General features: G+C 44.8%; 1 protein-coding gene across 1 annotated transcript in view; it reads left to right on the top strand.

The window, feature by feature from the left end:
• Window positions 1-15,738, top strand: part of LOC122925551 (chromaffin granule amine transporter-like) — a 121,025-nt gene extending 105,287 nt beyond the window's left edge. The window contains exons 13-14 of the mRNA XM_044276909.1: window positions 10,470-10,603; window positions 15,598-15,738. Coding sequence (XP_044132844.1) covers window positions 10,470-10,603; window positions 15,598-15,738 — 275 coding nt within the window. The remainder of the gene's footprint in view (window positions 1-10,469; window positions 10,604-15,597) is intronic.
• Window positions 15,739-16,128: the final 390 nt, after the last annotated feature.

The following is a 16,128-nucleotide window of genomic DNA, read 5'->3' as shown; positions in this document are numbered from 1 at the left end:
ATCTAAAATATATGAAAGTCTAATGTTTATTAGTACATTACAGAAAATAATGAACTTTATCACAATATGCTAATTTTTTTAAAAGGACCTGTATATATGGAGTCAGAGCAGGGACTTCTAAGCCACAGACTTGCACTGAGGGATTCCCTCACTGTACAGCGATATTCAGCATAGAAATAGAGACTAAATTAGATTTAAATACACTGACTCGAGCATCTCTATGCTCGGCACATGGCAGCGTTCGGCTGAACACCACGTTTGCTCGAGCGTGATGCTCGAGTCATGTATTTAAATCTAATTTAGCCTTTATTTCTATACAGAAGATCACTGTACAGTGAGGGAATCCCTCAGTGTGAGGCTTAGGAGTCCCTGCTCTGACTCCATATATAGCATTGCGCTCGAGCACACGTGGTGTTCAGCCGAACTCCGCAATGTGACGAGCATAGCGATGCTCAAACCAAACTGGTGTTCGGCTGAGCATGCTCGCTCAACACTAATATAATAAACTTCCAATTGTCATTTTAAATGTTTTTTTTTTCTGAAAGGTACAAAAAACGCTGAACTTCTGAAAAAATTAAATTTGACCAGCTTAGAGCGTCCATCGGCCTCACTAACTGGCACAATGTCCTCAAAAATATAAAAAAAATACAGCCAAAAAAACTCATTTTGAAATAAAAGGAACCTAAAAACCCCAAATATGGATAAATAGAAATTTAAAGGGACACTGTCACCTGGAGTTTACTTACTGAGCTAATAACATCAGTCTCCACCATTTACATTAAAATATACTAGTATTACTCCCCTGTGTCTTTAATTTTGTCTATAAAATCGGTTTTATTAATATGCACAGTACCCCAATATGGAGCACGAGGGGACGTCCCTATGGCAGCCAAGCCGCGCCCATTACTTCGGAGCCCAGCACATTCCCACTGCTAATTTATTCACTCATCTTCACCGATTAAATGTTTGTGCAGCGCCCGTAATCCCGTGCATGCGCCATGGTTACACATGTCAGCGCCCGTGCAGTGTCCTGGCATCGGCCTCACAGAAGTCATTGTGCATGCGCCAGCTTCGCTTGATCCGGAAAGGAGGAGCAGAGCGGCGTGACTTGCCGAGTGGGCGAGGACAGAGGAGCAGGATCTGCGAAGCTGGCACATGCACAATGACTTCTGTGAGGCCGATGGCAGGACATCGCACGGGCGACGTCCCCTTGGGCTCCTTATTGAGGTACTTAGCATATTATTAAAACCGATTTTTTTAGACAATATTAAAGACACAGGGCAGCAATATTAATATATTTTAATGTAAATCGTGGAGACTGATGTGGTGATGTTATTAGCTCAGTAAGTAAAATCCAGGTGACAGTGTCCCTTTAAAGAGGGCAATAAATGTAGCGAAGAAGCGCTAAAAATCTATAAGGAGACAAATAAAATATGTAAAAGACAGATAAAAGCAGCCAAGCTGGAGCCAGAGAGACTCGCTTACATAGAAAGTAAAACTAACCCTAAAACGTTCTTCAGTTATATAAATGGTGAAAAGAAGTGGGAAGTGGAATTCGGTCTACAGTTTAGGAAAACTTAAATTCACAATGAATCCAAAATTCCTAGCGCTTTGTAGTAACAAATCAGTTTTTACTAAATTGGTGGCTGCACATGTTACAAAGTGAAAGTAAGAAGCCCAGGAACGCGAGATTACCCATATTGCCATGAAGCCAACTAGTCCACAGATGACTATTTCCTGCTATGTCACAGCCTGATAAAACCCTCATCCTGCGCGTTCTCCATCATTGTCCTGTAAACTAAGCATAGTAAGAGATGTGGCAAGCGCTCATGAGCTATAGAGATGTCCTGAACTATTCGCCGGCGAACAGTTCCGACGAACATTGCTTGTTCGCGTTCGCCGCAGCGGGCGGACATATGCAATGTTCGTCCGCACCCTATTCGTCATCATTGAGCAAACTTTGACCCTGTACCTCACAGTCAGCAGACACATTCCAGCCAATCAGCAGCAGACCCTCCCTCCCAGACCCTCCCACCTCCTGGACAGCATCTATTTTAGATTCATTCGGAAGCTGCATTCTTAGTGAGAGGAGGGACAGTACTGCTGCTGCTGATTTAATAGGGAAATCGATAGCTAGGCTAGTGTATTCAGTGTCCACTGCAGTCCTGAAGGACTCATCTGATCTCTGCTATAAGGACAGCGTCCTGACAGCACCCCAAAAAGCCCTTTTTAGGGCTGGTACATCAGTCTGCTTTTATTTATTTTCCTCTGTAATCTAATTGAAGTTGCCTGCCAGCGCGTGTGTCAGGCTCACAGCGTATACTGTGCCCACTTGCCCAGTGCCACCATTCATATCTGATGTCACAGTAGCTTGCATTTAAAAAAAAACTAAAACTTTTTTGACTGTAATATAATTGCAGTTAGTTGCCTGCAAGCGTGTGTGTCAGGCCTACAGAGTGTACTGTGCCAACTACTGCAGTGCACAGTACCACCAGTGCAACTCATATCTGGTGTCACAGTAGCTTGCATTTAAAAAAAACAAAAAACAATTTTGACTGTAATATAATAGCAGTTAGTTTTCTGCAAGCGTATGTGTCAGGCCTACAGCGTCTGCTCTGACAACTTCTGCCAGTGCCACTCATATCTGGTGTTACACACAGTAGCTTGCATTAAAAAAAAAAAAAAGCGTGTGTGTTATGCCTACAGCGTTTACTCTTCCAACTTCTGCCAGTGCCACTCATATCTGGTGTCACAGTAGCTTGCATTTAAAAAAATAAATAAAAAATTTGACTGTAATATAATAGCAGTTAGTTGTCTGCAAGCGTGTGTGTCAGGCCTACAGCATCTGCTCAGCCAACTACTGCCAGTGCACAGTGCCACCACTCATATCTGGTGTCACAGTAGCTTGCACGCATAGTACAACTAAACTAATCTAAAAAAAATGACAGGCAGAGGCAGGCCACCCCGCAGGGGCTGTCGTGGTCGTGGTGCTGTGATTCCCTTTGGCCCAAGAATAATGCCCAGTGTTCAGAGGCCACGTAGCCTGAACTCGAAAAGTTCTGAGGACATAGTTGACTGGCTAACACAGGACACCCAATCTTCTACAGCTTCCGCTCGGAATCTTGACGCACCATCCTTCTCCAGCTCAGCTTCGGGCACCTCTCAAGTTAGCACTCACCCGCCTGCCGCCACCACCACCACTAGCACCACAGCTGCTTCACTTGATCTGTCAGAGGAGTTATTTACACATCAGTTGGAAGAAATGAGTAATGCACAACCATTATTGCCAGAGGATGTAGATAACAGGGATGTGTCTCAGGCAGCATTACACACATGGACATACGGTGTGATGATGATGATGATGTTGTACCCGCTGCTGCTTCCTTTGCTGAGTTGTCAGATACAAATGAAGCGGTTGGTGATGACTATGTGTCCGTGGATGACACGTGGGTGCCCGCTCGAAGAGAAGAAGAACAGGGGGAAAGTTCAGATAAGGAGACAGAGAGAAGGAGGAGACGAGTTGGAAGCAGGGGAGGTCGTTGCAAGAAGCTAGTGGAATTCAACACTCCTGCTCCAACAAGAAAAAGCCGTCAACGAATATTTGCATGACCGGGGTGCTAGGACAGCCTCTGAGGAGCTGGGAATTTTTTTGCCACGTTACTGGACGCTCATGCGTAATGCCTGTAGGTTCATGCGTCCTTTTGAGGAGGTGACAAACCTAGTCAGTCGCACTGAAGGCACCATCAGCGACATCATCCCATTTGTTTTCTTTTCTGGAGCGTGCCCTGCGAAGAGTGCTGGATCAGGCCGTAGATGAGCGTGAATAGGAAGAGTTGTGGTCACCATCACCACCAGAAACAGCCTTATCAGCATCGCTTGCTGGACCTGTGGCAACGCAGGAAGAGGAGTCTGAGAAAAAGGAGTCAGAGGAGGTATGTGGCTTTGAGGAGGAGGAAAACCAACCACAGCAGGCATCCCAGGGTGCTTGTTGTCACCTATCTGGTACCCGTAGTGTTGTACGTGGCTGGGGGGAAGAACAGACCTTCAGTGAGATCAGTGAGGACAAGGAACGGGACATGAGTAGCTCGGCATCCAACCTTGCACAAATGGGGTCTTTCATGCTGTCGTGCCTGTTGAGGGACTCTCATATAAAAAGGCTGAAGGAGAACGACCTGTACTGGGTGGCCACGCTACTAGACCCCCTGTATAAGCAGAAAGTGCCTGAAATGTTACCAAATTACCGGAAGTCGGAAAAGATGCAGCAGTTCCAAAATAAATTGAAAAGTATGCTTTACACAGCGTATAAGGGTGATATCACAGCACAACAGGAATCTAACAGAGGAAGAGGTGAAAGTAATCCTCCTCCTACCACGACCACGCCGGCAAGGACAGGAAGCTTTACAGACGTGTTGTTGATGGAGGACATGCAGAGCTTTTTAAGTCCTACGCATCGCCACAGCCCTTCGGGGTCCACCCTCAGAGAACGACTCGACTGACAGGTAGCAGACTACCTCGCCTTAACTGCAGATATCGACACTCAGAGGAGCGATGAACCCCTTGACTACTGGGTGTGCAGGCTTGACCTGTGGCCTGAGCTATCCCAATTTTCAATAGAACTTCTGGTCTGCCCCGCTTCAAGTGTCCTGTCAGAAAGGACCTTCAGTGCAGCAGGAGGTATTGTCACTGAGAAGAGAAGTCGCCTAGGTCAAAAAAGTCTAGATTACCTCACCTTTATTAAGATGAATGAGGCATGCATCCTGAAGGGACTGACAGTAGGGGATACGTTTGACTAAAAAAAGGGCTGAGGAGATGAGATGCCTTGGTCTAAAAATGGTCCACACGCTGCTGTATTTTATCTCTGCATGCTAAATGACTTGCGTGACTTATCCGCCACCAACTAGGGTTCAAGCCACAATGTTTTAGGACACTTCTGCCTGGAAAACATCAATTTTTCTGTCTGCTGGTGCTTCACTGTGGCTGCAAAAAAAAAAAAAAAAAAAAAAAAGCACATACATGTGTCAATTCCCCTTCGTGATGGTTACCTTGTTGGGGTGAAGGGGCTTGCGTATCACAATGAAGCGACCACCTCTATGAGTGTGTTGGCAATGGCAATGTTGGCACACCCCAGATGATAAGGTCGTTGCTTCATTGTGAACAGACCAAAAGCGATCGGCTGGATAATTTTACATAGAAAAAACATTAATTTTCTTTGTGATCATCGAAGTAATCATTAAAGCCTACTAGGCCAACAATGGGCCCACACTGCAGAATCATTGTTTTCTGGGTCACTTAACTGTCACTGAACTACCTCAGCACGACCATAGGCTTTGAAAACCCCCATCGCCTGCAATCTCCCAAACGTGCGCACAAGCACAGTCATCACTACATCAAGATTGACGCATAGAGGAATAAAATTTATGTCATGAGTGTGTCAACTATTGACAACTCTTTGCGGTTGTCTAAAATATATTCCATACATGTCCCCTGATAGGGGACGTAACAGGGATTAAACTGATAGGAATAGTACTACTTAACACACCACTCATATCTGGTGGCACAGTACATTGCACGGCGCACGCGCAGTGCCCCAAATTGGAAGTAGGAGGACCGACCAAGAAACTTTTTAAATCTCCCGGTTCCTAAAATCTATTCCATAGACCGGCCCCTGATAGGGGACGTAACAGGGATTAAACTGATAGGAATAGTACTACTTAACACACCACTCATATCTAATGGCACAGTACATTGCACGACACACGCGCAGTACCCCAAATTGGAAGTAGGAGGACCAACCAAGCATCTTTTTCCAGATGTTATGGGGAAATAGGCTGAACCTAATCAGGAGAGAGGTGACTTACCGCACAAGGAGACTAGGCGGGTTGGATATGGTCAACCCAGTGGTATTTTTATCAAATATCTTTTTGAAAATAAACATTGCAAACCTCTGGAAAGAGAGGGCTCCTTTGTGGGTAATTTCCTGTAGGGAATGGTTCCGGCCTTTCTTCCAGGAATGGGAGACAGGAGGGCGTGTGAAAGACCTGCGTGCGTCACATGGACATCTCCCGGCTTACGTTGCTCCGGTTCTGAAGATCATAAGGCGGTGGGGCCTGAGGAGAACTGAGATAGAGACCATGTCGAGGGGTTCACTTGACAGGGGGGTCCTGTCTTCTTTCTTCCAGGCGCCGCTGGCCTTGAAGGATTGCCCAAGTCAGGATCTGGAGGGTGGGCTACTTTTGCTTAATTCAGAAAGGATCCCTAAGAAGGTTTGGGATGTGACTTGGCGCTGCTTTCATGGAAAGCTATATGTAAGGGATAATATGAAGTGCAGGAACTCCGAGGAAAGGGGTTGTCCCCGGGAGGAGTGTGGGGGCATGCTAGAAAGCATGGACCACTTCCTGCTTCATTGTCCCTTTAATGTAGAGGTGTACAAAAGGGTGGGGGCTTCCATCGGTTGGCCCAAGCTGGCCGCCTTGTCTTATGCGGAATGGGCCTATGGCGCATTCAGAGACCTTGGTGGGAGGGACCGTCGCACTTTATTTTTAGTTAGTGCAGTGGTTAGGCATCACATCTGGTGTGCACGGTGTCTAGTGTCGACGAATCGTAAAATCCTCCCAGTGGAAACGGTATATAGGAACATTATGGGTGACCTGGTGAAGGTGCGCTCTTTGGAGCATGAAAAGTGGGGGGACCCCAAGGCCTCTCGCCTGTGGAGGGGCTTTTGTTTTGGGGTTCCCTGACTGAGTAATGCTCCTTGTCCTGGTGGTGGGCTGATCTAGAAGACACAGTTAGAATTTTTGTTTTGTTTTGTATAAGAATAGGATGAAAAGGTTTACGGGCTACTGAACCATAGCCGACAAGTTGTGGGGAGTGTTCGGAGATGCAGATTTTGGAAAGTAGTTCATTTGTACTGTATTATATCATGTTATATTATGTTATGTTGTATTATGTTGTATTATATTAGTAGAGGTGTAGTGGGGCTTAGTTAGGTTGGGAGGGGGGGTGCGGGGGGAGGGGGGGATATATGTATATGTGTATATATGTGTATATAAGGGGGATATAGATGTGTATATGTGTATATATATATATATGTATATAAAAATAATGTGTGTGGATATATATATATATATATATGTGTATATAAAAAAAAAAAAAAAAAAAAAAAAATTAAAAAAATAAATAAAAATTGTGTGTGATACAAACTGGTCGACCCCAGTCCAACTGGGGATGAACTTATGGACTGACAGAGCTCAGGGTTTTCTTTTCCCTTTGAACTTTGAGGGTGATCAGTTTGTCTGTTTGCAGTGGGGGTTGGTGAAGGGTTTAATAGTTAGTATTTAAGTTAAGGTTTCTGCTTGTGGTTTGTATTTTTTGTTTTAATATATGACTGGCCTATAATTATTACTTTTGTATATATGTTTGAATGAATAGATTTTTAGAGGAGCATGAAAGCCTTTTTGTAAATATGTAAATATGTAAAATAGGGTTTTTTTTGGGGTGGGAGACTGGTCGGGTAAGGGAATAGTATTTTGCTAGACTCTGTGTTATGTCACTTGTTTGGTTCATTGTTATGTTTGGATAAGTTTTCCATTGTGTAGGTTATTTATTTATATTTTAATTAAAAAAGTCCATCTCCCGGGTCCTAAAATCTATTCCATAGACCGGCCCCTGATAGGGGACGTTACAGGGATTAAACTGATAGGAATAGTACTACTTAACACACTACTCACATCTGGTGGCACAGTATATTGCACGGCGCACGCGCAGTGCCCCAAGTTGGAAGTAGGAGGACCAACCAAGCATCTTTTTCCATCTCCCGGTTCGTAAAATCTTTTCCATAGACCGGCCCCTGATAGGGGACGTAACAGGGATTAAACTGATAGGAATAATCCTACTTAACATACCACTCATATCTGGTGGCACAGTACATTGCAAGGCGTACGCGCAGTGTCCCAGTTCCTGAAATCTATTCTATACACGTCCCCTGGTAGGGGACGTAACAGGGATTAAACTGATAGGAATAGTACTACTTAACACACCACTATTATCTGGTGGCACAGTACATTTCACAGCGCACGCGCAGTACCCCAAATTGGAAGTAGGAGGACCAACCAAGCATCTTTTTCCATCTCCCGGTTCCTAATATCTATTCCATAGACCGGCCCCTGATAGGGGACGTAACAGGGATTAAACTGATAGGAATAATCCTACTTAACATACCACTCATATCTGGTGGCACAGTACATTGCAAGGCGTACGCGCAGTGTCCCAGTTCCTGAAATCTATTCTATACACGTCCCCTGGTAGGGGACGTAACAGGGATTAAACTGATAGGAATAGTACTACTTAAAGAGGACCTTTCACTACTCTACAAACTTACTAGTAAGTGCAGGGGGTGCCCTGGGCGCCGCTCTGCCCACAGGTATAGTTAGTTTTTCGTTTGTAGAGTAGTGAAAGGTCCTCTTTAACATACCACTCATATTGGGATTGCATAGTACATTGCACGGCGCACGCTCAGTGCCACAAATTGGAAGTAAGAGGACAGACCAAGCATCTTTTTCCATCTCCCGTTCCTAAAATCTATTCCATACACGTCCCCTGATAGGGGACGTAACAGGGATTAAACTAATAGGAATAGTACTACTTAAACACACCACTCATATCTGATGGCACAGTACATTGCAAGCCGTACACGCAGTGCCCCAAATTGGAAGTAGGAGGACCGACCAAGCATCTTTTTCCATCTCCCGGTTCCTAAAATCTATTCCATACACCGGCCCCTGATGGGGACAAAACAGAGATTAAACTGTTAAGAACATATTTTTTTTAATTAAAAAAAAAAGAGGACAGCCTCTGCGGAGCTGGGTATTTTTTGGCCTGCGTTACTGAACGTTCATGCACAATGGCTGTAGGCTCATGCATCCTTTTGCGGAGGTGATAAACCTGGTCAGTCAAACCCAAGGCAACATCATCGACCTCATCCCATATGCATTTTTTCTGGAACGTTCCCTGTGAAGAGTGCTGGATCAGGCCGTAGATGAGCATGAAGAGGAAGAGTTGTAGTCACCATCACCACCAGAAGCAGCCTTGTCGTCGTCGATTGATGGAACTATGGCAATGCAGAGAGAGGAGTCTGAAGAAGAGGGGTCAGAGGAGGAAGGTGGCTTGAGGAGGTGGAAGACCAACCACAGCAGGCATCCCAGGGGGCTTGTTGTCACCTTTTGTGGACCCTTGGTATTGTACGTAGCTAGGTGGAGGAAGAGACCTTCAATTACGTCAGTGAGGACAAGGAACGGGACATGGCTTGCTTGGTATCCAACCAGAATCTTTTCTTTAGGGCTGTATATCAGTGTATAGGACACAACGTCCAGTGTATATATATATCATTTATATAATAGGACTGTTATCTGGTCTTTATATCAGTGTATAGAACGCAGTCTCCATTGTATATATATATCATTTATATAATGGGTTTTTCTCAGGTCTGTATATCAGTTTATAGGACGCAGTCTCCGGTGTATATATCTCTTATATATATAAAAATGAGTTTCTGTCTGACGTTCTTTATGCGCAACCAAGCGACTAGACCGATCTTCACCAAATTTGGCACACAGATACAACAGGTGTCCGGGAAGGTTTTAGACCTCTCTAGGACGTATCGTTACTGAGATATTCCCAAAAAATTAGCCCCCCCCCCCCCAAATACAAGCCTGCAATTCTTTCTCTTCAAATCCCAACTGCTATAAACACAGTTTTACTCCAGGTTTCCATAACAACCCAGCCATATTTCTTTACTGCTTAAAGGGGCGGTCACAGTGAAAGTCGCAATTAAAGGGGCGGTCACTGTGAAAGTCACAGTTAAAGGGGTGGTCACAGTGAAAGTCACAGTTAAAGGGGCGGTTACAGTTAAAGGTGCGGTCACAGTGAAAGTCACAGTTAAAGGGGAGGTCACAGTAAAAAGTCCCAGTTAAAGGGGAGGTCACAGTGAAAGTCCCAGTTAAAGGGGCGGTCACAGTGAAAGTCCCAGTTAAAGGGGCGGTTGGAGTTAAAGGTGCGGTCACAGGGAAAGTCACAGTTAAAGGGGCGGTCACAGTGAAAGTCACAGTTCAAGGGGCGGTCACGATGAAAGTCTCAGTTAAAGGGGCAGTCACAGTGAAAGTCACATTTAAAGGGGCAGGCACTGTAGAGGTCACTGTTATGGGGGAAACAGTTTTTTTACGACACACGGAAACATAAAATGAAATAGATTAAATATACCTGTGCGAAGTTGGGTCCTTCTGCTAGTATATATATATATATATATATATATATATATAATTTATATAATAGGACGAGTCTACAGTCTGTACATCAGTGTATAGGACGCATATACCTGTATATATATAATGTATATAATAGGACTGGTCTACAGTCTGTACCTCAGTGTATATTGTACTCATATGCTCTACACTAAATGTAATCTGTCATTTCAGGACCTCTGTGTGGTGGTGCTATTGCAGAAGCCATTGGATTCCCCTGGTTAGTCAGGATCTGTGGAATACTGGGCATTATTGTTGCTCCTCTCTGTCTTTTGCTTAGAAACCCTTCAGCGAAAGAAGAGAAAATGGTAAGCAATTATTTTTTGTATGTATGTAAAGGTGTTTCCTTGGTCACTTTTTGTGTCTGCTTCTTTGTCCCTCTCAGTCTATAGGAAATATCTGCTTAGCCAATCACTGACCCATACAGTGCCTCCCAGCTTTTGAAAAGAAGGAAGAGGGACATTATGTGTGGCGTGCATTAGGTCACCCCTCTAACTCCGCCGAAAACATAAACACCTAATCCCACCCAGTCCCTTAAATACCCCCCACATAGTAATTATTTCTCCTTTAAGCCACCACACAGTAGATATGCCAGCATTGTGCCCCCTTCACAGTAGTTATGCTTCGATATGTGCCGCCCTCACAGTAGTTACGCCTACATTGTGCCCCCTCACAGTAGTTATGGCCATACATGTGCCACTCACAGTAGCGATGTCAAGATATGTGCCCCCTCACAGTAGCAATGCCAAGATATGTGCCCCATCACAGTAGCAATGCCCAGAAATGTTCCCCATCACAGTACTAATGGCCAGATACAGTGGCCAATCCATGGGGCCCTGGTGCGAAACTGATCCATGGGGCCCCCTCCCTGTCGTCGTTGCCGCCCCCCAGCCTGCCTTCACCCCCTGCCATGCGCGTGTGTATATATATATATATATATATATATATATATATATTATATACTGTATATTATATACTGTATATCACTATATACAAGAGGATTATATATGGTATAACATCTTCTAGTATATAGTGATATAGTGGACCACGCTGATGATATAACCTTGGTATCTCCTGTATATAATTATATATGTACAGCTGGTATAAGTTATACATCTTGTATATAGTGATATGGAGCATGCTGGTATAACCTGGGTATCTCCTTATATGATTATACTGTATATGTGCAGCTGGTATAAGTTATACATCTTAATAAACCAGAAGATGTATAACTTATACCAGGCCAGCTCACATATAATAATCTACAGAACATACCAAGGCCAGATGGTAATTATTACCTGCTGGGCTGGCTCAGGCTGAAAGCTGCTGAATCAACCTGCTGAAAGTCAATGGCAACTGGCAAGGGTAAATGGTGGAGGCTGGCTGGGCTCAGTGTGAGCTCTGGCGGCAGAATGAGTGCTGCTCCTGGGCCTGGCTCAGACTGGCAGAAATGTCTGGCAGAGAGAGAGAGAATGAGGCGAGGTGGGGTGAGTGACTGTAGTATAGAGTTAGACTAGCAGTGGCTCCAGCGCTCCTCTGTTCCCAACCTCCTGCCGGACCTGCAGCGCTAATAACTTTGCGACATCACGTAAGCGCGCAGTGTGATCTGAACATGATGCCAGGCCCTGCCCCCTGCCCCCCAAGTGACCATGCCTGAGCAAGAGCTGTCGTCCCATCATCCTTAACAACCGTCCGTCCTGGCCTTGCGCCGGACCAGGAGTCTAAAAAACGGACATCTGGCCACCCAAAGAGCAGCAGTGGCAGAGAGACTGAGGCCAGCAGCAGCCATTTCAGTCAGATTAGAGCCAAAGCTGCAGAGTGGCTGTAATCTGACTATGAGAGACCTCATATCAGCCAACTCAGCCCCCATCAGACCTCAGATAAGCCCAAAGACCCCTATGAGACCCCCACTCAGCCCCATCAGACCTCAGATCAGCCCAGACCACAACTTCAGCCCCCATCAGACCTCAGATCAGCCCAAAGACCCCCATCACACCCCCACTCAGCCCCCATCCGACATCAGATAAGCCCAAAGACCCCCATTATTATCAGACCCCCACTTAGCCCCCATCAGACCTCAGATCAGCCCAAAGACCCCCACTGCCGGCTGGGGAGGGTAAGTATACTAAAGGGGTGGGCACGAGGAGCACTGGGCGGCAGGCCCCGGGTACTATGGTACACATAGCACTACTGTGACCCCTGTATGTATGCCAGTAGCCAGATATGTGTCCCCTCACAGTAACATTGCCCCCTCACAGTAGTTATGCCCACATTGTGTCCCCATACAGTAGTTATGGCCAGATATGTGCCCCCTCACAGTATTTATGGCTAGATATGTGCCCCTCACAGTAGCAATGCCCAGATATGTGCCCCATCACAGTAGCAATGCCCAGATATGTGCTCCCTCACAGTAGCACTAGCAATGCCCAGATATGTGCCCCCTCACAGTAGTTATGGCCAGATATGTGCCCCCTCACAGTAACAATGCCCAAATATATGCCCCCTCACAGTAGTGATGCCCAAATATGTTCCCCCTCACAGTAGTTATGGTCAGATATGTGCCCCCTCACAGTAGTGAGTGATGCCCAGATATGTGCTCCCTCACAGTAGTTATGCCCAGTTATGTGATCCCTCACAGTAGTTATGGTCAGATATGTGCCCCCTCACAGTAGTGATGCCCAGATATGTCCTCCCTCACAGTAGTTATGCCCAGATATGTGCCTCTCACAGTAGTTATGGCCAATTAGGTGCCCCCTCACAGTAGTTATCCCAAGTTTTGTGCCCCCTCTCAGCAGTTATGGCCAAATAGGTGCCCCCTCACAGTAGTTATGGCCAGATATGTGCCCCCTCACAGTAATATGCCGTTATGTGTCCCCTGACAGTAATATGCCCAGTAAAGTGTCCCCTTCACAGGCAGTTATATGCCCAGCTGTGCCCCCTTCACAGGCAGTAATATGCCCAGCTGTGCCCCCTTCACAGGCAGTAATATGCCCAGCTGTGACCCCTTCACAGACAATATTATGCCCAGCTGTGCTCCTTCACAGGCAGTAATATGCCCAGCTGTGCCCCCTTCACAGGCAGTAAAAATAAAAAATAAAAGACAAACTCCACATACCTTGTTCCTTTCACAGAGCTCCCGGCCTGCCCTGCCCCTGCCACACAATTCCTGGAAGAGCAAAGTGGAGGATGGGAGTGATACTGGCTGAATTAATTATTCACAGTGGCAGGAGTGAGCACATGTAACTTCCTCTCACTTTTTCCACAGAACTAACTAAGCTATGGCTAGATCTAGATCTAGCACATAACTTTCTACAGGGGCAGAGTTAGGATTATTAACACCGACCGATCCATACATAACTATTTATGCGCAACACAATACATTAAAAACATTACATACCATTGGCAACAAAAAATTATATGCGCATACCCTTTACTGAGGTACTACACATGCATGTGGAGAGGAGAGTAAGTCGCTGCCAGAGCTTCTGTCACTTACAGACGTGGACAAAATTGTTGGTACCCTTTGGTCAATGAAAGAAAAAGTCACAATGGTCACAGAAATAACTTTAATCTGACAAAAGTAATAATAAATTAAAATTCTATAAATGTTAACCAATGAAAGTCAGACATTGTTTTTCAACCATGCTTCAACAGAATTATGTAAAAAAATAAACTCATGAAACAGGCATGGACAAAAATGATGGTACCCCTAGAAAACACAGAACATAATGTGACCAAAGGGACATGTTAATTCAAGGTGTGTACACTAATTAGCATCACAGGTGTCTACAACCTTGTAATCAGCCATTGGGCCTATATATATGGCTCCAGGTAATCACTGTGTTGTTTGGTGATATGGTGTGTACCACACTCGACATGGACCAGAGGAAGCAAAGGAAAGAGCTGTCTCAAGAGATCAGAAAGAAAATTATAGACAAGCATGTTAAAGGTAAAGGCTATAAGACCATCTCCAAGCAACTAGATGTTCCTGTGAGTACAGTTGCACATATTATTCATAAGTTTAAGATCCATGGGACTGTAGCCAACCTCCCTGGACGTGGCCGCAGGAGGAAAATTGATGACAAATCTAAGAGACGGATAATCCGAATGGTAACAAAAGAGTCTAGAAAGACTTCTAAAGAGATTCAAGGTGAACTTCATGCTCAAGGAACATCAGTGTCAGATCGCACCATCCGTCGTTGTTTGAGCCAAAGTGGACTACATGGGAGACGACCAAGGAGGACACCATTGTTGAAAACGAATCATAAAAAAGCAAGACTGGAATATGCCAAACTACATGTTGACAAGCCACAAAGCTTCTGGGAGAATGTCCTGTGGACAGATGAGACAAAAATCGAAGTTTTTGCCAAGGCACATCAGCTGTATGTTCACAGACGAAAAAATGAAGCATATCAAGAAAAGAACACTGTCCCTACTGTGAAACATGGAGGAGGCTCTGTTATGTTCTGGGGCTGCTTTGCTGCGTCTGGCACAGGGTGTCTTGAATCTGTGCAGGGTACAATGAAATCTCAAGACTATCAAGGAATTCTAGAGAGAAATGTACTAGCCAGTGTCAGAAAGCTTGGTCTCAGTCGCAGGTCATGGGTCTTGCAACAGGACAATGACCCAAAACACACCGCTAAAAACACCCAAGAATGGCTAAGAGGAAAAAATTGGACTATTCTAAAGTGGCCTTCTATGAGCCCTGACCTCAATCCTATTGAGCATCTTTGGAAGGAGCTGAAACATGCAGTCTGGAAAAGGCACCCTTCAAACCGGACACAACTGGAGCAGTTTGCTCATGAGGAGTGGGCCAAAATACCTGCTGAGAGGTGCAGATGTCTCATTGACAGTTACAGGAAGCGTTTGATTGCAGTGATTGCCTCAAAAGGTTGCGCAACAAAATATTAAGTTAGGGGTACCATCATTTTTGTCCATGCCTGTTTCATGAGTTTATTTTTTTACATAATTCTGTTGAAGCATGGTTGAAAAACAATGTCTGACTTTCATTGGTTAACATTTATAGAATTTTAATTTATTATTACTTTTGTCAGATTAAAGTTATTTCTGTGACCATTGTGACTTTTTCTTTCATTGACCAAAGGGTACCAACAATTTTGTCCACGTCTGTATAAAGACAATGGGTGGGTCACGTTATCTGTCAGGTACAGTCAGTATACCCATGTACATATAAGATAGTTGGTCATTCTCTGAAAAATTAGCACAAGAAATGGCCACCTCAACGGGCCGCTATAGTGGACTTCATTGTCTTTGTGTAACATTACTTATCTTTTGTTTACAGGCCATTGTAAGCCCCAAATGTCCTATGGAAAACAAGGCCTACATGTCCCAGTGCAACACCCTAGATCTACCAATTTTTGACCACAGTAGTGATGAAGACATCCGCCCCTCCAATAACAGAACTATGAAGATCCCTCGATGACATGTCATATAAATGAGCCTTTGGACTGTCACTGGGCCCCGATTTCTAAGTTCCTTAGGCCTCTTTCAGACGGGCATCCCGGATTTGCTTCAGATGCCTCCCAGGTGCATTGTGGAAAAGCTGCGCGAGTGCACACACTATTTCAGTCAGTTTTGACTGCTATTGCATTGCGTTGTTCAGTTTTTATCGCGCGGGTGCAATGCGTTTTGCATGCGTGTGATAAAAAACTGAATGTGGTACCCAGACCCGAACTTCTTCACTGAAGTTCGGGTTTGGGTTCGGTGTTGTGTAGATGTTAATATTTTCCCTTATAACATGGTTATAAGGGAAAATAATAGCATTCTTAATACAGAATGCTTACTTAAATGTTGCTTGAAGGGTTAAAAAAAA

The sequence above is a fragment of the Bufo gargarizans genome, chromosome 2, assembly GCF_014858855.1.
Source record: "Bufo gargarizans isolate SCDJY-AF-19 chromosome 2, ASM1485885v1, whole genome shotgun sequence".
Lineage (NCBI taxonomy): Eukaryota > Metazoa > Chordata > Amphibia > Anura > Bufonidae > Bufo > Bufo gargarizans.
This window is presented reverse-complemented; position numbering and strand designations above follow the sequence as displayed.